This window comes from Pezoporus wallicus, unplaced genomic scaffold (assembly GCF_028554395.1).
Source record: "Pezoporus wallicus isolate ANWC-B61680 ecotype Strahan unplaced genomic scaffold, APGP_CSIRO_Pwel_v1 contig_8837, whole genome shotgun sequence".
NCBI classification, from domain to species: domain Eukaryota; kingdom Metazoa; phylum Chordata; class Aves; order Psittaciformes; family Psittacidae; genus Pezoporus; species Pezoporus wallicus.
In genome coordinates, this window is record NW_026636730.1 from 1,607,337 (window position 1) to 1,633,671 (window position 26,335).

General features: G+C 46.2%; 1 protein-coding gene across 8 annotated transcripts in view; it reads left to right on the plus strand.

Moving 5' to 3' along the window:
* EXOC6B (exocyst complex component 6B) overlaps positions 1-26,335 on the plus strand; it is a 293,055-nt gene that overhangs the window by 95,414 nt on the left and 171,306 nt on the right. The window contains exon 1 of one of the 8 annotated variants that reach the window (XM_057401266.1): positions 4,320-4,543. The exons of the other annotated variants lie outside the window; for them this stretch is intronic. Within the exon in view, the coding sequence (XP_057257249.1) occupies positions 4,325-4,543 (219 nt within the window). The 5' untranslated portion in view covers positions 4,320-4,324. Of the gene's footprint in view, positions 1-4,319; positions 4,544-26,335 lie in introns of those variants that run through there. 8 annotated transcript variants of the gene reach the window in all.

The following is a 26,335-nucleotide window of genomic DNA, read 5'->3' on the forward strand; positions in this document are numbered from 1 at the left end:
AGTTTAAGTGGAACCTCTTGTGTTCCAGTTTGTACCCATTACCCCTTGTCCTATCATTGTTTGCCACTGAGTAGAGCCTGGCTCCATCCTTGTGACACTCCCCCTTTATATATTTATAGACACTTATAAGGTCACCCCTCAGTCTCCTCTTCTCCAAGCTATAGAGACCCAGCTCCCTCAGTCTTTCCTCATAAGGGAGATGCTCCGCTCCCTTAATCATCTTCGTTGCCCTGCGCTGGACTCTCTCCAGCAGCTCCCTGTCCTTCTTGAACTGAGGGGCCCAGAACTGGACACAATATTCCAGATGCGGTCTCACCAGGGCAGAGGAGAGGGGAAGGAGGACCTCTCTCGACCTACTAACCACCGCCCTTCTAATACACCCCAGGATGCCATTGGCCTTCTTGGCCACAAGGGCACAGTGTTGGCTCATGGTCATCTTGTCATCCACTAGGACCCTCTCCCCTACTCACCCTGTAGTATCTTGCTTTGGATTTCTGCATTTAAGGAAAGATGCTGTGTTGGACAGTAACCCAGTGAAAAAGCTTGAGGTTTTATTTCTTCAGATAAGGCACCTGAGGGAGAAAGTTGTTTGTAGAATCAAAGACTAGTTTGGATTGGAAGGGACCTTCAAAGGTCATCTAGTCCAAGCCCCCTGCAACGAGCAGGGACACCTTCAACTATGCCCAGAACCAAGAACACAGTGATGTCTTGTGTAGGTCAGAAGTGACCCTCAGAGGTTTGGTTTCTTTCATTAAGAGACTTTACTAATGTGGTGCAGTAGGTTGTTACTGCTTTTCTTCTGTGTGTCTGGTATGAACACTGTGGTTGGGAGAAGCGGATGAACTGTAACTCAAAGGGAGCTGCGTTAGTTCGTTCCCCATCAGTGATGTATGGGTTTCATATGGCCTTCAGGCTGCTGGCAGTAGGAGGTGATGATGCTCTGACTTCATTAACAGAGGTTATGTTCTCAGAGATGGGAGCTGTGCTTTGCTGAGGAGCCCCTGTGTGTGTGCAGACATGGGGATCTTTGGGGGGGGGGGTTGAAGTGTGTCCTTCTAAAGTGGTTCTCTGTGAGCTCTTTTGCTTCTCTAATTTCCTCATCGCTCCCTCCAAGATAGAGCGCATCTCTGAGAAGGGGGATAAAAAGTTGAGTGGTTTGATCTAAAACTGAAACATTTTGCAAAGCCTAATTAACCAAACCCATGATTATTATGTAAACCTCTGTCCCAGGCCTTCAAACGACTTCTGAAACCCCAGCTTTGCTTGAGAGCCGTGCCTAATCACCCCTTGAAAGAAGCAGGGAGCAACGGGTGTTGAAAGGCAATGGTTGGAGCTTGGCGAGGGAGCCCAGCGACCACAAGTGTTGAAATTTGCACGGAACACGAGGAGGGCTTTGATCAAAACACAGCCCAAATTTCCACAGCTTGGGACTCGACCAAGAGCGCTAAGCTAGCAACAGGGAAAGGAGGTTTTGGAGAGACTTCAGAGGTTACAACAGCAGCGTGGCAGCCTGTAATCTCAATAGAAAGCTGGCTCGATGGTAATTAACAACATAGCAATGTAATCCACGTCAGGACAATCCCTTCCCTCTCCTCCTGAGAACCTCTGGGCTCTTTGGGTCCTTTAGTTTCTTCCAGACTGCGTCATGCATTGAACACGGAAGAAGAGGTTGAGGTGCAGCCAAGGGAGCATGGAAAGGATTTTGGCCTGAGCTTTCCGGATGGAAGACCATGACATACTCCTCGTGTTCTCCATGAAGGACAGTGTGAACACAGAGCTGCAGGGCTTGAAAGAAATACCATTTTTAGGTGTCCTGCGCTTGTTTGAAGCAGGCTTGGCACACGAGTCAAGGTTTGTTGTCATTTGGTGAGAGCTGATGAAGCAAGTAATAGTGTATGTCGTAGCTGCAGCAGATGGGTAGAAGTGGGTATGTAAGTGTGGTGATCCAGTCTTGGGTATGATTTATCAGGCTTTTCAGTTCAGAGTGGCTCGTTGAGGAGTAATGCCCCTCACTCCAGTTGGGTGATCTGCAGCAGGATTTCCAAGCTGTCAGCAAGTCTTTCTGGACTCTCCATCCCTTTGATCTGCTGTTACCTTTACAGTTGATCTTAAATCATGGAATGAGATTGAGGGGGATGTTAGTAGGATTGGCAGCAGGTGAACATTGGAAAAATAAGGGGTGGCTAAAGAAATACCAGTCTATGTGTGAGGTTGGGCCAGGGCACATGAAGGTACCTTCCACTAGAGCAGCTTGCTCCAAGCCCCTGTGTCCAACCTGGCCTTGAACACTGCCAGGGATGGGGCAGCCACAGCTTCTGTGGGCACCCTGTGCCAGCGCCTCAGCATCCTCCCAGGGAAGAGCTTCTGCCTAAGAGCTCATCTCAGTCTCCCCTCGGGCAGGTTCAAGCCATTCCCCTTGGCCTGTCCCTCCAGGCCCTTGTCCCAAGCCCCTCTCCAGCTTTCCTGCAGCCCCTTTAGGCACTGGAGCTGCTCTAAGGTCTCCGCAGGGCTGCTCAATCCCATCTCCCCCAGCCTGTTTGTGCTTGGGATTTCCCTGACCCAGGAAATACTTGGTTTGAGCAGGTTGTAGAATTTTTTTCTCCCCTTCAATGTTTTAGTATTTTTGGGGGTGTGAAAAGCCCTGCTGAGAATGGACCTTCAAATTTCTGGCGCAGACATCCAGCTTTTCAGGCTCTAACCCTTTAATGCTTCATTTAGATGGACTTGGGTATAGCGGTCCTGCTGTGCCCACTGAGTCAAGAGAAGCATATACTGTGCAAGCAGTAAATTATCCACGTGAGCTTTCTGAGCAGCTGCAGAGAGGAACATCTAATGAATAATGAAGCAATTATCTTGACAGCTAAGTCCAACTCAGAACAATAACACGTTCCCAGTTACTGTGTGGTAGGCAGATGGTAACGCAGCCTGCTATTAAGGGCTTGGCTTGCCACTCTTGAGGTTACTGGCAGGTAATCAGTATGTTTTTCCCATTTGGAGGTTTGGATGTTGGTGTTCTGGGAATTAGGCCCACAGGGATGTCCAGTAGATGTTTCATTGTGAATGGAAGGCTTCTTTTTTTTTTCATTCTTGCTAGGACATATATCTTGCTGTTGCCAAATATCAAGATGCAAATAGAAATATATGTGCTCTGGGGTCTGTTTGGTAACGCATGGGAAGCTAAACCAGGCAGGAAGCTTTCCAGAGCTTAATGTAGACACTCGTGATTTGGTAGAACATGCTGTGCTGGTAACCTCATTGCTGTCTTCCAGTGTTGCTGCTGGTTTTGGTCACCTCCCCCTGTGCACCAGCTAGCCAGGCTGATAGATGTTGACAGGAGTGATCTGTGCTGGGTTCGATAGGTGGGTCTGATGTGCCAAGGCTCTGCGTGGTCCAAAACCAGAAGTAATGAGTTGCCGATGGTGAATGAGGTCTTGTCATAGAATCCCAGCCTGGTTTGTGTTGGAAGGGACCTTAAAGCTTCTCCAGCTCCAACCCCTGCCACTGGCAGGGACCCCTTCCACTAGAGCAGCTTGCTCCAAGCCCCTGTGTCCAACCTGGCCTTGAGCACTGCCAGGGATGGGGCAGCCACAGCTTCTCTGGGCACCCTCCAAATACAGAGAGGAGGTGTTTATGTAACCCAGAAGTCTGAGAACCTGTCTCTAGGCCACTGAAGACCTGTGGATGCTTATGGGTTCAATTTGTGTCTTCCGAAATTCCCCTCTAAATGTTTGCTCTCTGCCTGGCAGCATTGGTGCTGTAGTGAGGGTAGGACACAAGTGAGGGCAAGAAGCAGCCTGAGGAAATGCTGAACTTCACAACTGTGGAAGGAGGAGTTCCTCCCATCAGGTTCAGAAGCTTTTTCTATGGCTGGTATAAAACATAGAACAGTTTGGGTTGGAAGGGACCTCCAAAGGTCACCTAGATTCCATTAATGTCTGTAGAAATACAGGATCTCCAGGCATTGGAGGCATCCCTCTGAAATCCTAAAGGTCAGGCGAAAATGAAGACACATTCACTTGCTCTTGAGCACCCATCCTGAAGACCCACAGTGGTCAGATGGCCCTGGCTGTGGGTCACAGTGAAGAATGTGCTTTGTTTCCATGGCATCCCTTTGTTTCCATGGCATCCCTTTGTTTCCATGGCATCCCTTTGTTTCCATGGCATCCCTTTGTTTCCATGGCATCCCTTTGTTTCCATGGCATCCCTTTGTTTCCATGGCATCCCTTTGTTTGAGCCCTTGGACCAAGGGGTGCAGGTGTCCAGGGAAGGTTTGTTGTGGAGATGAAAGAAGCCCTTGCAGAGAGGGAAGCTCCCACCAGAGTCCATGCTTAATACGGACTTTTCCATGCTCTTACTGGAGGTTTTATTTATTGGCTCTGAGGTTGCAGCTCCTGATGGTGGTGTAGAGCAGGGAATGAGGATCATTAGCAGGAAACTGTTATGTGGCCTTCAGCAAAACTGCTCTCCCTCCCTGGCTGGTTGTGGTGCAGATCTCGGAAGGAGACCTCATTCCTCACTGTGGCTGAAGGAGAGGATTTGCAGAGTAAGTGTTTTCCCATACAGAGGGTTGGGCACTGGTGTGTGCTGAAGGGGTTGGTGTGTGGTAGCTGCCTCAAGCAGACATGACTCAGGGGCCCTTCTGGACCTCCAGTGTGCTGGGCTGACTCTTTCTAGTGAACCATGGTAAGTATAACTGTGTTTTTTGTCTAACACATAGCACAGGGCACACTCAGTGCTACCATGAGACTGGTAGCTGCAAAATGCTTGACCAAAAAAGTGATGCTTAACTGTGTGGGGCTTTTGCAAGTTTAGAAACGTCTCATAGAACACCAGGTTGTGAGGGACCTCAAGGATCATCTGGTCCAACCTTTCTAGGCAAAGCATGACCTAGACTGGATGTCCCAGCCCAGTTCATTCTGCCTTGCACATCTGCTCTGATTCTTCCAGCACCTTTTCAGGTATGAGGATGCCTTCAGCCTCCTCTTGCTGCCCTCCTTGGTGGTGCCTCCTCTCTCAGGCTTTGGAAATACAATCGTGTTGTCCTGTAGGTGATGGAATTGGGGTCCTGTGTATGTGTGAACCCCACCAGCAAGCAGAGGTGATGTGGCGATGCTTTTCAAGGCACTGGTTCTTGGCATGTTCAGTATCTTGGAGGAGTACCAAGAGTTAAAAACCCTGATCTGCCTGTGGGGTCTGTTTCTGATGAATATCTGAGTTATTTTGAGGAATGAAGTTCTTGATGTATCAGTTGTATGTCACTAATATCAGCAATTGCAAATCAGAAGTCTGGTCTGGAAGGTGATGCTTGTGTCTTACAACTTCTTCTTAGTTGGAATTTTGTAGGCTTTTTTTTAGACCCTCTTAGCATGGGGTCATCTTGTCTCTTTCTTACACCACCCTTAAAAAAACCCAACCATTCCCAACACTCCAAAAAGCTTCATTTGAAATACATTCCTGCACTGTTGTGATTAGAAATGACTTGATTTCTAGGCATCTGTTTTACTGTCACAACCAGTGTTAGGCTGAGGTAGGAATTCCTGATTTTGTCTAACAGGTTTTCTTCTTATTTCTTCCTAATTTTTATCTATGTATTTGTTAGTTTTAGGTGATAACTTCTAAGTTTGCTGCCACTTCTTACTGAAACTGGTGGTAGAAAAAATAATCTCCTTGCCATCTGAATAGGAGGAGGAGTAATACAAGAGGATGTAGAAATCAAATGGAATAATAGCTTTGAAGCCCATCCAGGATCCAAAGAAGAGTCAGTTTCTCTGAAGATGTGGAAAGTTACATTTTGGTTGGAAACCTTGGGAAAAAGCAATGGGGAAGTGTTGTTTATCAGAAGTGCTGACTGAATGTGAACTTCAGGCCAGGTCGCTGGATAGATGCTGTGTGGTAGCTCCCGAGGCTCGTGTGGTGGGATCAGTAGTGGAATTGAGTCGGAGGCTTTGCTTTAGCCTGGTTTTGATGGGGTCTCTGTATCATGCACATATGTGGGAATGTGAATGTGGTTGGAGATGTGTGGACTGGCTTCTCAACACATGACTGGGAAGGATCACGCTGGCTTAACATGAAGCAGAGGTGTGAGGTTTGGTGATGCCTCTGAAACTGGAGATAAGGAAAGAGAGAAAATGAGCAGGGAAAACAAAAGCTGATTCCTTATTCACCTTTTTTAACCTGTGAGCAGTTTTTCAAAGATTATTGATTAGATGCAGTTATATTTTATGGTTAATCCTTTCTTTAATGATAGATGCAGACTTGTCCAGTTGCCATGGTCCCGTTGGTCTGGAATGTCTTGAGGCTGAATAAGATCTTTAAGCTTGCTTCCTTCTGTTGGGTTTAGTTTTGGCATTGTTTGTTACTGCTGCCTCTTCTCTATCACAGTATAGGATTGCTTGGTTCACCTTCAGCTCATTTTCCCCTTATTAAATGGTTTACTGTGATGGCTGAATATTTCATAGCAGTGAAGAACCAGGAAACTCATCCTTGTGCAGAGGAATGTGGGGTGGATTTTAAGCCCTTCTGGTCATTCATGGCTCTTAAATGTCTTGCTTGTTATTGCCTTTCATCAGTGAATCTCTTTACAGCCAGGCATTGTCCTCCCAGCAGCTCTGAAGAGCATGGCAGATAAGTTGATATGAGTTGCTGAAGGGCACAGTGGGGTGGTTTTACAGATACACTAAGGAAGGGGTGGAAGTTACGGAGAGAAATGCTTTTGGAGTCCTTTTGGAGACACCTCTGGGTATGTAGGGTATCTGGGTAGGATGGAGTCAAAGAAAGATCTTTGACGTGCAGTCAATTCCAACAGACCTCAGGATGCCCTAAAGGAATGAGCTTTCTTATGGTCAGAATCCATAGGGGAACAGAAGGACCTGTTTTTTCCTCTGTCAAATTAAAGCAGAGGAGGACACTTCTGCTTGGAGTGTTATCTTTTATCATGGAAACAGAATAAAATATTTAGTCTTCTGACCTGTCCTCTCCAGATGCTGCGTCTTCCAGGGCATAGAATAGCACAGTTCAGGCAAAAACTACAAGCAAGAAATGTATGAGCTTTACTGAACATCCTCATGACAAGTGTTAATGTAACTTGACCTGCAGAGCATCACTTTGTGCAACGCAGTATTTGTCCTAATATTGCTGGAGTTATTAATGGTTTTGTTGTACAAAGGTGTGACAGTTTGAACCTTCATCAGGGTGAGGGGTAGGAAACTGGATTTGCATGCAAGGCTTGAGAAACTCAATACCTTTGATTTATGAAAGGAGAGGGTTTGCGACCTCTGCTTCTCTGGATGTTTGTTAGGAAGCACTGATAGGAGCTACTGTTTTAGTATAAGCAGCCAAAGATTTGCCAAGATAGAATCCCAGTCTGACTGGGTTGGAAGGGACCTTAAAGCTGATCCCAGCCCCCTGCCACGGGCAGGGACACCTTCCACTAGAGCAGCTTGCTCCAAGCCCCATCCAACCTGGTCTTTAACACTGCCAGGGATGGAGCATAAAGATGCAATGGCAAAGGTCGAAGCTAGGCAGAGGCATGGAGGTAGTGAGCTCCTGGAACAATCCATTGGGATTTGTGGTGGACATTGCATCATCCCTGGCAAACCTTTGCAATCAGAACAACTTGTTTTCCCTAAAAGCTTTGTGTTCAGGTCAACCACAACTACTGGCCTTAGAGTAGGTATTAGTGGCCGACTCCTTGTCTGCAGTTCTTCATTATATCAGCCTACCTGACTGCTGTGATCTCTTAAAGCTTTATGACCATAGGACTAATAGATTCCTGCTTCATGTTTTTCTTCTTGTGGCAAAGACCAAATTAAAGAGGCAAAAGAAGAGTTTAAAGTTGAGCACGGCTCCTGCAGCCAAAGGTTTTGGTGTTCTGATTGTGACTCTGATAACTCTCGTTGTGTGGCCTTGGGCAAGTTATTAATCCACATGTTCTTCAGTTTGCCAGTTTGTCTGACCCGGATGACTTCCCTCACCTCACAGGGATGACGTGTTTTTAACATGCTGTTAATGTAAACATGGAATAATTACAAGCTTTTTATGGCCATTTTGTGTATGACAAAGGAGAATGGGTGTATTTAGAGTAGATGCCCATTTTCCAGACCTACTGCATTTAATCCCTGGGAGGTGTTTTGACTCTTCAAAAGAGGATTTTTCTTGACTTGGGGCCACCACTGTGGTACTCTGTCCCGCCAAGTTCAATGTTCTTCTGGGGAGAATAAAATGTGTTTATGGATTTTGATGAAACTTGGGAATTCTTGGGTTGTTACATTTGCTGTGTTACGGGAAAATGGATCAAGTTCTGACTCATGGAGGAGAACAGCGCTCTACACACCGTGTTTGGTTTACTAGCAAAGTATTCCTTTGGTTGTCTTTGGCATGTATTTATTCTTGTCACGTTATTGCTGTTGCCTGGTCTCAGGTGGTGCCATTAAGGATGAGACCTGGCCTTGGTGCCCCTCTCTGAGGTTGCATTCTTTGTTACTGTGCATCAAAAGGAGCGTGACCAGCAGGTCGAAGGAGGTGATTCTGCCCCTTTGTTCTGCTCTCGTGAGACCCCCCCCTTGCAGCACTGTGTGCAGTTCTGGTGTCCTTAACATGAGAAGGGTATGGAGCTGTTGGAGCAAGTCCAGAGGTGGCCATGAGGATGATCAGGGGCTGGAGCAGCTCCCATATGGAGACAGGCTGAGAACATTGAGGCTGTTCAGCCTGGAGAAGAGAAGCTGCGTGGAGACCTCAGAGCAGCTTCCAGTGTCTGAAGGGGGCTACAAGGGTGCTGGAGAGGGACTCTTCATTAGGGACTGTAGTGATAGGACAAGGGGTGATGGGTTCAAACTGAAACAGGGGAAGTTCAGGTTAGATGTGAGGAAGAATCTCTTCCCTGGGCACTTGGGTTGTGCTCTGCTCCCATCTCTCATGGTGGCCGCTCCTTCAGCTTTCACTGTTGTCTTGGATCCCAGGCAGATACTTCACCTTTCCATCCCCTCTAAACCTCTCAGTCTTCCCTGGATGCGTCCCCTTGTCCATCCTTCAGTGTCTCAGTTGTGGATTTAATTTCCCTTAAAATTCCCTTGACGTTTGTTGGCTTCAGTGGTGCAAACACCTCAATTTATTGTCATTGGCAGGTTTCTGTGCTGTTTCATTTCACTCTTCATGAATGTTTCTTGCCTGCCTGGTCTCTCTCTTTGCTTTGTTGTTCTTTCCTCCTTTTTTAACGTTTGTCCCCTTCGTTTCCTAAAGGATTGCAGATACAATCAGTGGAAAATAATTGCCAGGATATTCTTCAGCCTTCTGCTCTCTCCAGATATGAAGGTACTTCGCACTTGATCAATCTGTTCGCTTAACCCCCCTCTGATAACAACATGAACCTAATTTCTAGTCTACCTTTGGCTTTCTTTGAAATACTCGGGTTGTTGGTGGCACTAAACTGCAAACTGCCTGAGTACTTACAGTTCACTAACCTTGAAGGAATCATGTTAGAATCATGGAATGGTTTGGGTTGAAGGGACCTTAAAGCTCCTCCAGCTCCAACCCCTGCCACGGGCAGGGACCCCTTCCACTAGAGCAGCTTGCTCCAAGCCCCTGTGTCCAACCTGGCCTTGAACACTCCACATTTTCCAGTCTGGTCATCAGCTGGGGTCTGAAACCAGAGCAATTTTTCCACCCATCTGTTTGAATCTGGACATCAGTACTAAATTCAGTGCATTAGAAATCATGACCTATGCTTGTACATCTAAATTGTACTATCTCCTGAGCTAAACATGGTTTGCTGTTCTGCCTGCTGCTTCATTGTGTAGAAGTGCAAGTGGATAAGTGCTTTGCATGTCTGTGGGATGATCTCCCATAGCAGTGCAGAATAAGATACTATTGAACAATTTGTTTTCCAGTTCTGCGTTTCCACAGGAAAAAAATATCCCTTCCTTTTGCTAAAGAAACAATCCATCCTTAATGTGCTTTTAAAAGAAATCACTGATAAACTCAACCAGCCCTTGATTTCTTCCTCTGCTCTCTTCCTTCCCCTATCATCCCTCTACACATCCTAACACCAGCTTTTTGTTTCTCAGCTGGAGCTCTTCTCTTGATTCCATTTGTCATGTTCCCTTTTTCTTTTCTTCCTTATTGCCCCCTTAACTTCCGTCTGAGCCAGGTTGCCTTTTAACTAGCGTGGCCGCCCTTTTCAGTTGTGGCATTGTGGCTTTTGGAGCATCTAGTTAAAATGTTCTTAACCAATTTTCAATTAGGCTTCACGTTTTTCTGATTACGTTCTTTTTCCCCACTGATCTGGCTCATAATTGTTTTCAGCTTGATGAAACCGGCCCTTTTAAAAGTGTATGTGTCTGTATGTGTGTACGTATACATGTGTGTACTGCTGGTAGCGCTGTTTCAGTCCTAATTTAGTTGGGTTTTGTGTGCGTGTACAGGTGTGATCAAGTCACAGTGACTTCCCTCAACCCCCAAATGTGGGATAAAACATGGAGACTGGTTAAGAACTCTTTCCAAATGGGCACTAGCACAGGCGATACTGATTTTGGGGCTTATTGTTTAGCAGATGGTGCTTCTGTAGTGAAGGGGCATCATCTCCGGACCTTTTTGATGTGTGAACACCCAAGTCCTGACCTTGTGCTGTGTTACATCCCAAAGGTTAGTGTCCTGTTAAGCTCGAGAGTGATTTGAAAAGCTTCATGTTGCCTTCATGCTGGCTTTGGATGTGCTGTGTTCCACTTCAGCTTGAGTTTCCAGGTGAGACAGGAGAAGGCTTAAAACTTAAACAGGGGAAGTTTAGATTGGATCTAAGGAGGAAGTTCTTTACTGTGAGGGTGGTGAGGCACTGGAATGGGTTGCCCAGGGAGGCTGTGAATGCTCCATCCCTGGAGGTGTTCAAGGCCAGGTTGGATGAAGCCTTGGGTGAGATGGTTTAGTGTGAGGTGTCCCTTCCCATGGCAGGGGGGTTGGAACTGGATGATCTTCAGGTCCTTTCCAACCCTAACTATTCTGTGATTCTGTTGATTCTAAGACAGCATTGCCTTGTCTGTGCTCTGCAAAGCTTGTGGAGCCTGTAGTGGGAAGTTGGAAATTCCATATGAATGAACTGGAAAAGTGGAGGACAGCTTAAGGTACAGTGGAAGATCAAGGCAACATAACTGTAGGCTGGTCCCAGTCCAGTTAGAGTCACTTGGAGATCTTTCCTGTAACCTTCACATCCACATGACCCCAAACTGGGTGACAGTTGTGGTGGAGCGAGCTGGAGAGGCCTGCAAGGGTGGAAGTGGGGCAGGGAAACCATATGGGAGAACCTACATGTAACAGCCACCCATGAGAGAAGAACCTGAACCTCTCTTCCACCAGCACAGCCCTAGTGAGATGTCCTGCACCAGGCCAGCATCTCTCCAGGGATGTGCACTACACATGTGTTTAGATTAGATATAAAGAAGCTCTTCCCTGTGAGGGTGCTGAGGCACTGGCCCAGGGTGCCCAGAGAAGCTGTGGCTGCCCCATCCCTGGCAGTGCTCAAGGCCAGGTTGGACCCAGGGGCTTGGAGCAAGCTGCTCTAGTGGAAGGGGTCCCTGCCCGTGGAACTGGAGGAGCTTTAAGGTGCCTTCCAACCCAAATGAGTCTATGATCCTGTGAACTCTTGGTTGGATCAGCCCTGCAGCGTCAGGGATGCATTTGGAAGCTGGGATGGGAGGGACTGTCCCAGATTACCCCCCAGCTGACCTTTTCCTTGAGTTGGATGGAAATGATCAGCGCCGCGAATGTAAATGATCAGCAGTTGGGCTCCATCTGCAGCTGGTTAATTACCCCTTCACACAATATGTTGTTAGGGGTCATCTGGTTCCAGTTTCACCATAAGCAGAAGTAAATGTTGAGAACATACTTTTGTACATCCAGTTTCACTTGTTGTGGATACTTGCCATACTTTGCAACCCACATCTTTGGGTTTTCGAGGAGGGCTTTTTGGCCAGAGAACCCAGCGACCAGTTGAGATTTTGGATTTTTTCACTTTAAAAAGTGCCCTGGAGGTTGCATTGTAGGGGCTTTTCCTTATGCAAAACATAAAAGTGCTGGTTTTTAAAGAATCATAACCATCTTTTTCATTAAAATCAGCCGGAGTCCCAATAAACAACCGACTCCGACGTTTTCCCAAATGTTTGCTGTGATGCTGTTTCTATTTTTAATTATTTCTTGAAAAAAGTGTCTTTTCTTAAACGTTTCTTGGCTTATAACTTAAAGAAGTGACCAAGTAAGTCATTAGAAATGTCCATGTATAGAGCTCTTTATTGAAACATGATTAAAACCTACTGTACATGCGAGTGCAAGGCTACTTCTGTAGCAGCATCTGATGATTTCTGCCATTTGGCTTATGGTGAGAACTTCTTATTTCATTACCAACTCTTCTTAAAGACTCTTCCAGCCTGTTTATGCGTTTGGTTGGTATCAGTTGAGAGCTGTGCATATAGAGAGAGATGCTGAAAACACTGTGAGGTAGCAATGAGGCACAGAAATGCTGGTTCCTGGGCACTGGGGCAGGGTTTCCACCCCACAGCAGCCTTTGGTATTGTCATTTTTAGACCTTATTCCGAGTTCTATGCCTTTTTTTGGTACCTGGTATGAGATTTATTTGCTGATACCAAAAATAAACCCAACAACCCGCAGCTGAAGAGCAACAAACCCAAGTTTTGCATCAAACGTTGTTGTACTGTCCCTGCCCATGGCAGGGGGTGGAACTAAGATGGTCTTTAGGGTCCCTTCCGAGCTAAGCCGTTCTGTGATTCTGTATGTGTTTTATACAAAACAAGAAAAGATGGCTTTGTGAAATACTTAGGGTTAAAATTTGTGGATTTGAATGGAGTTGAAGAATGTTGGAAGATATTCTGGCACTGCTGCTGTAAAATGCCAAGTGTCTGATGAAAATACTACTGCACAGAAAGAACCTGGTGCTGTGAGAAAGCCATGGTGATGCGGAACCTCTCCCTGCTGCAAAGAAAAATGGGGTGAGAAGAGGAAATTTAGGGTTTAGCCCTGTTTGTTCTGCTTTAACCTTCTCCACCAATCACTGCTGAGTCTGATCAGCTCGGGGTACGAGCCATGAGCCCTGTTGCAGTCAACCTAGCTGCTGGGGCAGGCAGGTTGCATGGTTAGATGTCCACTTTTGCCAGAGGCATGGGCTGTAGAGGTTGAATAGGAGGACTTGTCGATGGGGGTCTGTCAAAGAGAGCAGCTGAGCTTGTGGATTTGTTCATTTTCCTCATCTATGAACAGCAAAACCCATCTCAGAGCTGCGGGCAAATAAGAGTTGTGCTTCTCGATGCACAAAGCTTCTGTCACACGCGGGTTTCGCATGGTTCAAATCATCCTGTGCAACCAAGCAAGGAGTTGCTGTGCTTCTGGGTTTTGGCAAGGCAAAGTGGAGTGTGCCCAAGCCCGAGGAATGTGTGGGGCTGGTGCCCAGTATTGGAGTTTCATTGACATCTTCACCATAGAAAATTGCTCTTTCTCCTCCAAAGGAAAGGAAAGAGGGGAAAGAAAACTTGTTGGAGTAGCTTCTGTGTTGCTTAAAGCCTGTTGTGCTTCTAGTGAACGATCCAAGCCATGAGCGCTGATGGGATAAATCCACACAATGACTTTGCTTTTCATCTCTTCCAGGGTTATTTGTGTTGTGGGACTTGTTTGAGAGCGATACAATGTGCCTGCTTTGCATGGGCCCCTGGGACATGCAGCTGGTGCAGGGTGTGCAGATAAGGATGTGAGGCTTGTGCTTGGGGTTAACGTGTTTTCATGTTTCTTGAGGGAAGTATAGTCCTCAGGTGGATGCAGTGTATTTCAACTTGCATTTAGGTCTCTTTGCTTAACTTAGTTAATATTTGTCTGTAAAATATTAAATTATTATTAAATAGTTAATATTTGTCTGTAATTATCAACAAAGACTACTCTGTGAATAGATGAGGCTCAGGCATAATCAGTTTTGGGTTTCTGCTGCGGACCCCCTTTATGGTAGGAGATTTCTTGGGTTGGTTCAAACACGCTATGGATAACTTCCTATGCTTCCTAAATGGATAACTTCCTATGCTTCCTAACACCCAATCTTAGTTGTAGCCAGTACATCTGTAGGAATCTGTGGTCTTCCTGGTGCCTTCCGACCTCTTGAGCTTAGCTGGAGGATCTTCAACAATGAGGTGCCACCTGTACCCATTGCTTTAGACAGGCCGAGCTGCCTGTGCCTATAAATGGGTTGAAGGAATTTTGCCCTTGTCCTCTCTGTCAAAAAGGCAATTGCTTTTCTTGGGTGATCCTGCTCAGCAGCATTATCTTCCTCCTGGCTTTCTAAGGCCTGGGCACTGAGAGTATTCACTAGACCTCCCACTAGGATGGCTGTTGTGTCAGAGCCACTAAAATGCCTTTCTTGGTGGGTCCATTCAGAAGATGAATGGTTTTCTGAAGTCTCTGTGAGCATTAGTTTGGTGACTTCTTAAACTCTGAACTGCCTTCTTTCCCTTTTGCTTTATTGTTTTCTTCTAAAGCCTTTACAGCGGGCAGTCTTGAGATCTCTTTTGCTGAAAGGACTTGGGAGGAACCTGAGATGGGCTTTTATGTTGAGATTGGTATCTCTTTCAACCCATCTTCATGACTTGGGGCTGTTTTTGATCGCGTTTTGCTGAGGAGACTGAACAATTTTGGAGGAGCACCGTGATGATCAGTGTCCGCATTTGTGCTGTTGACATCTGTAGAGGAGAAGCATCCATCAAGAGAGCTAGAATTCGTCATTGTTTCATGAGAAAGGGCAGTAGCATTGTTGAAGCCCGATGGGAACCCTTTGGTACTAAGTGCCTCCAGGGATAAATGCAAATTTATGCTGCCTTTTCAGACAGACATAGCCCAGAAGTCCCTTTTAAATCAGAAGATGGAAAGATTGTTTTATCTTTAGTAACTCTTTCCAGAAGACCTGCAAGGCTTGTACATGAGCCACAACTTTTCTATAGCTGGGGTTTGCATCCATAGTCACTTGTTTTCTATGGCTTTGTGGTGGAGATGGAGAGTTGGTCTTAAGATGTGGATACTAGGATCCTTTAGTTGGCAGATTGGGCATTTTGAATAGCAGTTGCCACCTTTTCTGGAGGGAAGGAGGGATGAAAAGAGTTTTGTGTTGCTATTGAGAAAGCATATTGGTTCCAGATATGGTGGCTTCAGCATTGCAGGAAAACAAGCTTGCTTTATGGCAGAAGCAAACTGGGGGGGGATTGCTTCATTGGTCATCCCATGAAAGGTTGGCTTGGGGCATGGGAATGGCTTGAAGTCATAGACCAGATATAATGCCCCCACCCCATCTTCCTTCTCGTCCTTCAAGATCTGTTCTTAATACAGGCCCACAGAAGTTGTTTACCAAAGTGTCTCGTGGTTTGTGTTCAACAGAGGATGCTGCCCTGTAGAGTCCTAATATCCTGTCAAACTTGTGTTTCTGTTTGACCACAGTTAGGCACATATCAGTACTGACATTTCCCTGTGAAGAGGGTAAGGCCATGTTGACCTTTGTATCCTCATAAATAAGGACATTTCCCAATGTACCACGATACCCAAGTACTCACAAAGCCATCCTCTCCAGAACATGACATTCCAGGATCTACGTGGACGTGAAGTTGACCATCTTTGTGTGGGGACTCCTAAAGTCCTGGGATGAATGGATGGTGTTTGGGCATTCCTCCTCAAGGAGACTGCTGTTGCATCCATCGCCCTCTTTCTGGCATTCACCTACCTGTCGAGCTACTCCTTTACTCAGCATTGCTTAGGTCTTCCAAATGCTCAGCTTTCAGGAAAAAAATTTCCATGTTTTCACAGACCTTGGATTGCTTCCTTAGCTCTGGCTCATAGAATTATGGAACCTTTTGGGTTGAAGGGACCTTAAAGCTCCTCCAGCTCCAACCCCTGCCACGGGCAGGGACCCCTTCCACTAGAGCAGCTTGCTCCAAGCCCCTGTGTCCAACCTGGCCTTGAGCACTGCCAGGGATGGGGCAGCCACAGCTTCTCTGGGCACCCTGTGCCAGCGCCTCAGCACCCTCCCAGGGAAGAGCTTCTGCCTAAGAGCTCATCTCAGTCTCCCCTCTGGCAGGTTCAAGCCATTCCCCTTGGCCTGGCCCTACAGGCCCTTGGTCCAAGCCCCTCTCTGGGTTTCCCGCATCCCCTTTAGGCACTGGAAGCTGCTCTAAGGTCTCCCCAGAGCCTTCTCCAGGCTGAACAAGCTTGTCCATCCCTCCTGAAGAAGACCCTTGTCTTTTCTTCCCTTGTAGCACTCATTGCTCACACTGGTGGTCTCCTTGTCTTCCTGTTCCTGGCTTTCTCTGCAATCTTCTGGACCAGCCTGTTGATGTGTGGTGTGTGGGCTCACTTAGCACCACGTAAACTTTCCAGTTGTTCACAGCATCCCTCTTGAAGTAGCTCAGTTCTCTCTCTGTCTTAGACCACGCAGTAGCCCTGGTCAGTGCAACGTGCTTTAAATTGGGCTGTTGCTGTTACCCTGGAGGAGAGTTTATTGATAACTTCCCACAGTAGCACCTCATAAGCACGAGGGCTCTCATTTTTACCTTCTGTTTCACATTTAGCATGCTGGAAGAGGAATTTCCTCCCCCCGTTAGGAGAGCAGCCAACTTCCTTTTCGCACGTTGCGTTGCAGCATCTCCCAAGGTTATTTTTAAAGCCTTGTTCTACTCCAGCTCTTGGCTGGCAGGAGGTGATCGCTGACTCCAGGCTGGGCAGTGCAGGAGCTGTGATCAAGGGGCTGATATCTTGCCCAAGGTCCAGCAAGTCCCAGTGGCTGCTTGGAAGAAGGCTTAGCATCAGCCTTCCATGTCCCTTGGGATCAGCGAGGAGCCAGTGTCCTGCCACAGATCCTTTTATCTATCCAGTTTGTTGCAGAAGTTTAATCCCCTTTTATATTTGATGGTGGTTTTTACCTTGAGAACCTTCAGTAGCATCTTTGCATAGTTGATCATCACACAGCCAAGACCAACACTTCTGAATGGCTGAAGGATGTGGAGAAGTTAGCACTAGGTAACATCCGCAGTCTGATAATTAAGTCTTCAGCTCGAGTTGTGTTTTCAGTCCTCTAACAGCATAAGGTGAGGGTACGCAGCAGCGTGGATCAGCAGTTGGGACCAGGGTTAGGTGGGCTGATGCTGTGTCGCATGGATTTGTCTGTTCTGTTACCTTCATCAAGCTTATTAATGCATCTGGCCGTTAGAGTTCAAACTTGTGTGTGCAAGCCAGAGACATTGTGTTAAAGGTTTAGAAACTATTTTGTCCAAAACTTTGAGTTTCTTCTTTAGAATCTTCTTCTCCTCCTTCATGCTTTGGGGTTCTTTGTGCTTTGGGGTTCTTTGTGCTTTGGGGTTCTTCTTTCTAATTATATGACCTCCCAGTTGCAAATAAATTGGCCAGTATTATTTTTCAGATGAGGCTTGTTTCTTCTCTTCCTTCTTCTCATCCCCACCAGCTAAAGAGATACAGAATCCCAGTGTGGTTTGTGTTGGAAGGGAGCTTAAAGCTCCTCCAGCTCCAACCCCTGCCACAGGCAGGGACCCCTTCCACTAGAGCAGCTTGCTCCAAGCCCCTGTGTCCAACCTGGCCTTGAACACTGCCAGGGATGGGGCAGCCACAGCTTCTCTGGGCACCCTGTGCCAGCGCCTCAGCACCCTCCCAGGGAAGAGCTTCTGCCTAAGAGCTCATCTCAGTCTCCCCTCGGGCAGGTTCAAGCCATTCCCCTTGGCCTGTCCCTACATCCCTTGTCCCAAGCCCCTCTCCAGCTTTCCTGCAGCCCCTTCAGGCGCTGGAGCTGCCCTAAGGTCTCCCCTTCAGGAGCCTTCTCTTGTCCAGGCTGAACATGCTTTCTTCCTTAATAGGTCTACTTGAAAGGCTACCTAAGGTGTATGTTTCAAGTTAAGGAAGAAAGGATCGGCAGACAAATTACCCGTCTTTGAGGGCATGTTTCTGTAGCGTATTGCAGGCTTTAATAATGTGTTCTTGAAAACATCCCTGGAAAAAGGAAAAGGATCAGACATTTTACTAGCTGCACGCTAAGTTAACTGTGGGTTGAGCAGCCCTTCAATTAGCTAAGCAGCAACTAAAGTCAGTGTCTGTGTCCTTCAATGACTTGGATGGAGTTGGAGTCTTTCACTTAATCATTTATAACTCATTGCAGTCGTTCTACAAAGTCAACGCGAATCTTTGGAGAGTGCTTATACGAAGCAAGAAATTAGTAGCATATTTTGGCTGTTTTGCACATTGCAACTGTGCTCAGACCTACTTATTTTCATTAGTTCATCATTGTAAGCCTGCTTCAGGAGCTGAAAATCAAGCTGTGTTAGAGCTGAACTGAGTGGTTCATAGAAATGCATCACGGAGGATGGCCAATTTTTACTTTACTTTTCCTTATGTTCTGCTGTGTGGAGAATCTGTGATTTAGCTCACAAAGTGGTTTAAACATGTACAGGAGGAGGTATGTGTAAACTCTGTAGTGCAAGACTGGCAAAGGTATTGAGGCTTCCAGTGTACCTCTGAAGCACCCAGCGCATAGAATCCCAGAGGAGTTTGAGTTGGAAAGGACCTTAAAGCTCCTCCGGTTCCAACCCGCTGCCGTTTGCAGGGACACCTTCCACTAGACCAGGTTGTTCAAATCTCCTTGAATGAGAAGTTGTTTGGCAAACAGAGAACGGGATTTGAATTCAGTTGTGGATCTGGCCCTTAAATGACCTGCAAGGCTTTAGGATGAAGTTGTGTGTAATATTTCTTCAGTCATTTCTATTGAAGTATCTCCAAAGCGTTTTAAGAGCAGCACTAGTAAGAGTTTGGGAGATGGGAGGATCTCTCTTTTCCACTTCATTTGGAAAGGGAAGAAAAGGCACTTTGGAATTTATTTGAGGGATGAGGAGGTTCCAGGTCCCTGAAGATTTTCTGATTATTTGCAGCAGCAAATCTTTGGGGCTGTTCTTACATGGGCTCCACCAGTCCCTGTGCTAGGGAGAAAATAAAGGTTCTTTTTAGGTGTGATTCCTCCTTTCATCCATCCCTGGAAGCTCTGGGCAACGTGCCCATCTCCAACATTACTGGATGTGGGTGAGGAGCAGGGCAGAGAGGTTTCTTTTTGGGTGTTTTTGGGGGGGAGTTGCCTGCAGTTCTGTCTCCCATCATTTTTCTTGCTCAACTGTCCCCAGATTGCCTAAAATAATTCCCGTTTTGTGGTTCGGTGATGAATGTGACAGGCTGCCCTGTTCCAAGGGAACAAATAACTCTGTAAGAATACCCAGGAGTGCAGAAAAGTGTTCTCTTTTCTTTCAGTAAGAAATGACATTTAGAAGATTAAACATGACTTAGAAATTGAGTCCAGCTCAGGTTCTTTGCTTGCCTTTGTGCAAAGCTCTAACCAGTGGCTTAAGGGTTGGTTCCTGCTTTTGGAGGATGTGGTTGTAGCTCAGATGTTGCACATGAATCCGTTTGCCCATCCTGTCATGTAAAAATACATGTAAATCCTGGATCTGTAAAGAAAAGGCAAACCTATTGAGCTAGAAATCAGTTGTGCGCTTAGATGTTACTTAAAGCCACATCAAAAACTCGTGGTCCAGGGACTGCTGTTGTTGTTGAAGATGTAGCTATACATATCCCAATGGATGTGTTGTCATCCTCTGCCATCCCGACCAGTCCCGTGTGTGGACCACGTCCTAAGGTGAGGAATGCTCCCCAGGTGACTGCCATGAAGTCTTTAAAGGAGAGCAATGTCCAAGCCAGCCATGAGCTGAAGCACATCTGAGCCTGCTTCACTGGCTGCTCCGGTGCTTGCATAGAACCTCAGACTGGTTGGGGTTGGAAGGGACCTTAAAGCTCATCCAGTCCCAAACACCCCTGCCGTGAGCAGGGACACCTTCCACCAGAGCAGGTTGATCCAAGCCCCTGGCCTTGAACACTTGTTGGACTCTTCCCTATCGCTGTTGTAGCTGCTGGTCAGCAACCTCAGTTGGGTTTGCATTGGCATAAAACTTCACTGACACTAGAAGAAAACAATAATGGCTGATTGTGTTGACTTCTAATGACTTTTTTCTTAATCTGATGTGTTCCTCATGCTACAAAGTTATGTTTTATTTCCTAACCTTGTCCCTCATGGAGTTATCTCCCTACTCTTAAGCGTGGTTTGAGGCAGTACCAGTGCCTCGCTTGAGCACTCTGGGGGGTCACGTTCCCACCTTGTGAAAAGCAGGTGCAAACCCTATTAACTCCAGATGGAGGCCCAGCAGCTGAAACCCCATTGAATTGTGTTCTTCAGCTCCCTTTACCAACCTCATATTGGAGCTAGACAAAAACATACTCTAAAAATATGTATTTTTATGCCTAGTTATTGGCAGCAGTTACCTGCAAAACAGGGATGGGTCAATTCAGCTGCGTGTTACTGAGTTATGACCAGTGATGCCACACATGTGCCAGTTGCTGGTGTCTAATGGAAGACCTCCCAGCTCAGTGGGGAGGTCCTTTATTCTTTTAAAAGGTATATAAATCAAAATTGGAAAGGGCTGGAGGGGAGGTGTGAGATTTTTCTGGCATTTTCTTACTTGAGAGTTATGTTTTTTATCCTTAATAGATTTATAATATGCAGGTTCCTTTATTTGTTTCTATAAAATTAACTAGTAAATGTAAAATGGAAAAAAGCTACTAATAGGAACCAGCCCATCTTTGCCAACACTGTGTGGAAGGTAGACAAGGGCATTTTTCCCTCTGCCAGGTTTCATGCCGGGGTGCCACATGTTGGAGGGTTATTAAACTTTTACTAACGCGCAGTCGGAGGAATGCTCCCTTTCTGACTGCCCTTTTTCTTGGTACAAGCTGCTGTTCATTTTGGTCTTTGAAAAATGTGATGGTAACGGTGAAGTCTGTGAGTTTTACATGTGGGCAAGCAGGGCCTGGCTGTGTCGGAAGGAGGGCACCTGGCCCCATGGCCAGGAGAAAGGTTGGTGAACTGGTAGGTAGAATCATAGACTAGTTAGGGTTGGAAAGGACCTGAAGATCATCCAGTTCCAACCCTCCTGCCATGGGCAGGGACAATGGGCAGGTAGCACTATTGGCTCTTCCTCTGCTACATCACCCTGGATAAACTTCTCATCATTTCAGTCCTGCAGATCCTGTTACTGCCAATGGGACTTCTGTCACTTTGATTTTTATTTGTCACTATTTCTTGAGGAAGGGTTTCTTTACAACATCCATAAAGCAATGCCGGCATTGCTACGGAGGGATGGACCCTTTGGTGTGTGGATGAAACCTCCACCTAAATGCTGAGCTCTTCCTGGCTGTTCATGTTACGTTAGGCATCCTTTGCCTTAATTCCTTCTTGAAAGCAGGTTGTTGGGAAGCGTGATGAAATGAAACGGGTGCGTTCTGTAGTGGTCAGAGAGAGATTGAAGTGCAAAAGAGCTTTGTGGAAGCTTATGGGTGCTTGAGGGATTAAAGCTTGTATGTGCAGAGATGGTTGTGTCCTCCTCCAGATAATTCAAATGCGTGCTGCCCTCCCTCTCCTCTTTTTTCTCATTGTCATTTTTCTTGCTATTGCTTCCATGCTGTTGGGAGTGTGGCAGTGGTGAAATGGCCTGAAATGTCAGTCTTTAAATCAACAGAAAGGGCTTGATGAGGGTAAGAAATGATGCTCTGGAAACTGGGCGTCTTCTTTTTCATCTTGAATAGTCTTTAGAGCTGTATTTGAAGGGGGAGAAGCAGAATTAGGGCTTTGGAAAAGTGCCTCCAGGTTGGGCTCCTCTTGTGGACCACATGCTGCTCCGAAGGAAGTTTGTCACCAAAGAGAACTGCTGATTTATAACCCCCTACCATGACTTCAGTGAATTCAGCTCACATTCAACAGAAAGTCCTTTTCCAGAGCTGTGTCTGCAGGCAGGATGGGCTCATGTCACACATCACATCTTTGACAGGTACTTCGGTCAGAAATGTCAATCCAGACTAGTGGATTATTCTAACCCTTGCTAAGGTACCCTAATGAAAGCAGCCTCCTTGGAAAGTACCTAACTCTTGTGAATGCTGTTCATGTCAATTTAGTATCACCTCATCTTCCATTTAGGATCCTTTCATAGGGAATTCAGAGCGAAAATTACTGGAAAACTGCTAAACATGCATCTCTGAAGGTGGCTAGATCCGAAACCCCACTGCTGGCCTTAGACAAGTGATGTCACTGTGTTGTAATCCTCAGAATCAGAGAGTGATTGGGTTTGGAAGGGAGTTTAAAGCTCCTCCAGCTCCAACCCCTGCCACAGGCAGGGACCCCTTCCACTGGAGCAGCTTGCTCCAAGCCCCTGTGTCCAACCTGGCCTTGAACACTGCCAGGGATGGGGCAGCCACAGCTTCTCTGGGCACCCTGTGCCAGCGCCTCAGCACCCTCCCAGGGAAGAGCTTCTGCCTAAGAGCTCATCTCAGTCTCCCCTCGGGCAGGTTCAAGCCATTCCCCTTGGCCTGTCCCTACAGGCCCTTGCAAATAATGATTGGGGTGGGAACACAGGTTTCCAAGGTATTTTGTTATGGTCACTTACTGTATCAAAGTTCTAAGTGATCACTTCTGTGCAGCCACAGTCCTACCACAGCTCCTCTTTTGCTCTGTATTGTGCGGATAGTGAATGATAGCAATGTAAAGACACCATGCAGTATTAAAACATTTATTCTGTGGAACATGCAGTTAATTGTTTAAATGCTTTCTGTCAGATCGTGCTTTCTGAATTTATAAAAGTTCATGAAATAAGCCATGATGCAAACAAAAGGAGCATGTTTGTATTTAGCGAATGGCAGGGCTGAGCTTTTTCGTCTCTTGCTTTTTAGTTGGGATGTTGGGGATGAGCATGTTTTGACCAAGAGGGGCAGGCTTCAAATAACCAAAAACCAAGGGATGTTATTGAGGCCAGTGAGTCTGGAAGAGCTGATGGCTCTGGGCATTGGTGTGGCTGCATATATTGTCTTTTGTGAAGCGAGACGTAGAAAGCTCTAACAGCCTTCTGCCTTCTAGCTCCAGTTGACTTCTTGGTTAAGATGGAAATATGTATTGAGGTCAAAGACTTAATATACAGGGTTTTGTTGGGCCAAACCCGATGTGTCTCCTTAGCAAACTGGTCGGGTCATGCAAGCAACATCGATGCCGTTTAGCCAATGACTTGTAAATTACATTGAACTGTAAAATAGATGGGATTCAGCCTCCTGTCTGATGAAATCTTATTTGTGTCTCATACTCATCCCTCTGTCAGCACTACAGAAAACTGTACCTATAGGAGTGAGATCCTGGCTCTATGAAGGTAATAGTAGAGCTTTCTTCGGGATTACTGAGGCCAGGATTGTCACTGTGTGGATTGAGGCCATGTAGACGCCGGTCAAGTTGAGCCTGGCAGCCTCTTGAGTGGTTGAAGAATAGGTAGATTGTAGGGAAGAGGGCAGGGAGGTAAGAAAAGGAAAGTTAAGAGGATGTATCACACCTTCAGGTCTCTATTTCTGGCTGAGAAGTTCTCTGCAGTTTCCCCATTAGCCTTTAGAGGGCAGATCGTGTCCAGTAAATAGATTTAGGGACTTGCCTGAGTTTTCTGGTTGTGAATTCTAAAAGTTTGGAGACCCTGAATATGATTTTTTTTCCTCTTAAATGTGTAATTTTAATTCTGCAATAACTTGTGGTGCTTGCAAGGGTAAATGTCATGGCAATTTACAGAAGCGAGATGAGCTCAAGTTTTGATTTATCTTTGTATTTACACTCTAGTTTCAGTCCCAGAAGATGTGAGGAAAGCGCAGTGTTATTTATCGATGTGGAGAGAAAAATCATGGGAACATAGTGTGGTAGAGGAGAATTATGCAATATGTGGACTGAATTAATTTGTATGTTAAAAAAGACCACCAAAAAAATCATTTTGAGTGTCGAGTGTGGGTTTTGGAGAGTAATACTGTGTGATGAATGTGTAATTTCATTCTTCTCTGCTGTAATCTCGTCTCTAAGGCCTCAAGCCTCATGCCCAGCAGTTTTATCCTTGGGAAACAACTGCTTAGAAGAAGCCTGTTTATCAATAGAATATTCCAGAGGAATCTGTGTGAAAAGAGGGAAGCCAAATGAAATTCAAGCTTTTCTGTAAAGCCACTTTCAGGGAAGCTTTTCATATGGAGATTAAATACCCCTTGTAGTCAACATGCTTGGAGAAGCAGTGGCTAGTTGGTTCTCCCATTAATTAAAACCAGAAATAGCAAAATAATGTTCTGCTTTCTTCTGCTGCTACCCTAAAGCTCATGGATCATGGAGAAAATGATGATCCTTGAAGAAGTTCTTAACAAGAAAAGCTGGTCTTTGTGGCTCAGCCCTTTTGGCATCTGCTCTGCGGGCTTCTCGTCAAGAAAACCATAGGGGTTATTCCGAAACAGGATGAAATAGTCTTTGTTTCATGAAGGATTTCTCTCTGTATTTTTTAATTCATTTTTAATCTTCTGAAGGTGGAGGTACTGCTATCTGTGTTCCCCAAGAGATATCAACTAGATAGAAGAGGTTGCTATATATGTTAGGATTCAGTCTTTAACTGCCAGGATCCTTGCCCCTGTTATATAGCATTGGTGGGTAAGGGAGGAGCAAGCTGGATTTGTGTAAAGCATTTGACACTGTTCTGCATGAGATCCTTTTTTCTGAAGGGGAGAGACATGGATTTGATGGGTGGACCACTCAGTGGACAAGGAATTGGCTGGATGGTTGCATGCAAAGAGCTGGGGTCAATGGCTTGAGGTCCAAGTAGACACCAGTGACAAGTGGTGTTCCTTAGGGGCTGGTCCTGGGACTGGTGCTGTTTAGCATCTCTGTTGGTGACATGGACAGTGGGATTGAGCACCCTCAGCAGTTTGCCAGTAACACCAAGCTGTGTGGTGTAGTTGACACGATGAACGGAAGGGATGGGATCCAGAGGGACCTGGACGGGCTGGAGAGGTGGAACCACGTGAAGCTCATGGAGTTCAACAAGGCCAAGTGCAAGGTCCTACACATAGGTCAGGGCAGTCCCAAACACAGACACAGGCCGGAGGAGACTGGGTTGGGCAGCCCTGAGGAGAAGGACCCCAGAAGGCCAACCGTGTCCTGGGGTGCCTCACCAGCAGCATGACCAGGAGGTTGGGGTAGGGATGCCTGTGGGTGCATCTTGGAACAGATGAGTCTTTGGTGCCGATGTGTTGGATGACATTACTTTGAGCCATTGCCAAGGGTGTATTAGTACAGATTCTGTATCACGGAAGAAGGTTGGAAGAGAAGATCTGTGCCCTTGCTTGAATTGGTGGAAGGCTGCCCACTGCTTTGATGCAGTTGAGGACCAGCTGTGGAACCATTTATCTGAGGTTACTGCAAGTACGGTCAAGGATGGTTTCTGACTGCAGCCCCTAAGGTTATCTGCTCTGCAGATCTCCCCAGATCTGAGTCAAAAGAATTACAAGCTGCCTTGTGGAAAAGCCAAAAATATGTTTTCTCCAAGACTCACCATTCAGGGCTTTCTCCTTGTATTTAGATGAGTGTCGGTGTGGTCCAGGGTAATCAGGACCATCTCAGATAGGTGCTTTGAGTGTTGCTGGTTTCTCAGAATCTTGAAAAAGCCCCAAACCAGACCCGATAAATGGAAACAAAAGCCGAATCTTGAAAGGAAACTTATCTCCAAAATGCGTGACAAGGCCCAGAGAGAGGGTGTGTGAAACAGCAGTTTGGGAACTCCCACAGAGAGTGCAATATAAGGGTTTAACCTGAGGCTGGGCTGTGAGGGTTAACACTTTTCACTGAATAACAGTGCAGCAAGGTCAGTAAGCGTGGAGCAGAGACCCAAGCACTGAGAAGCAGTAGTCTTTGTTTGGTGTCTTCTGGCTGTATGAGCAACCCTTCCACTGGTGTAATACTTGACACATAAAATGGGGTTATTAGGCAGTGTGTTCCGTGGTATATAAGGGGCTTGAAATGTCCTGCACCCCCTAGACAGGAGGTTGTTCATAATGGTTGGACTTGATGATCTTAAAGGTCTTTCCCAACCTAGTTGGTTCTATGACAGTGCAAAGTTAAAATGAGAGTTCAACCACTTGGAAATGTCAGAATCATTTGCCTTACTATGGTTTACAGGAGTGTGTGAGCATTGTTGGATGTGGGGCCGTGGTATCTCCAAGGTGAAGCAGGAGTTGTAAGCGCGCTCTAATTGTTTTTCCAGAATTACCCGTGGATCAAACTGTGAAAAGCTTCACAATAAAACACACCTTCAGCCTTTTGTGAGATCTAATCCATGACTTTTTACCCTGAATTGCCATAGGTGAGATAGTTGCAGCTTCCTTGGGC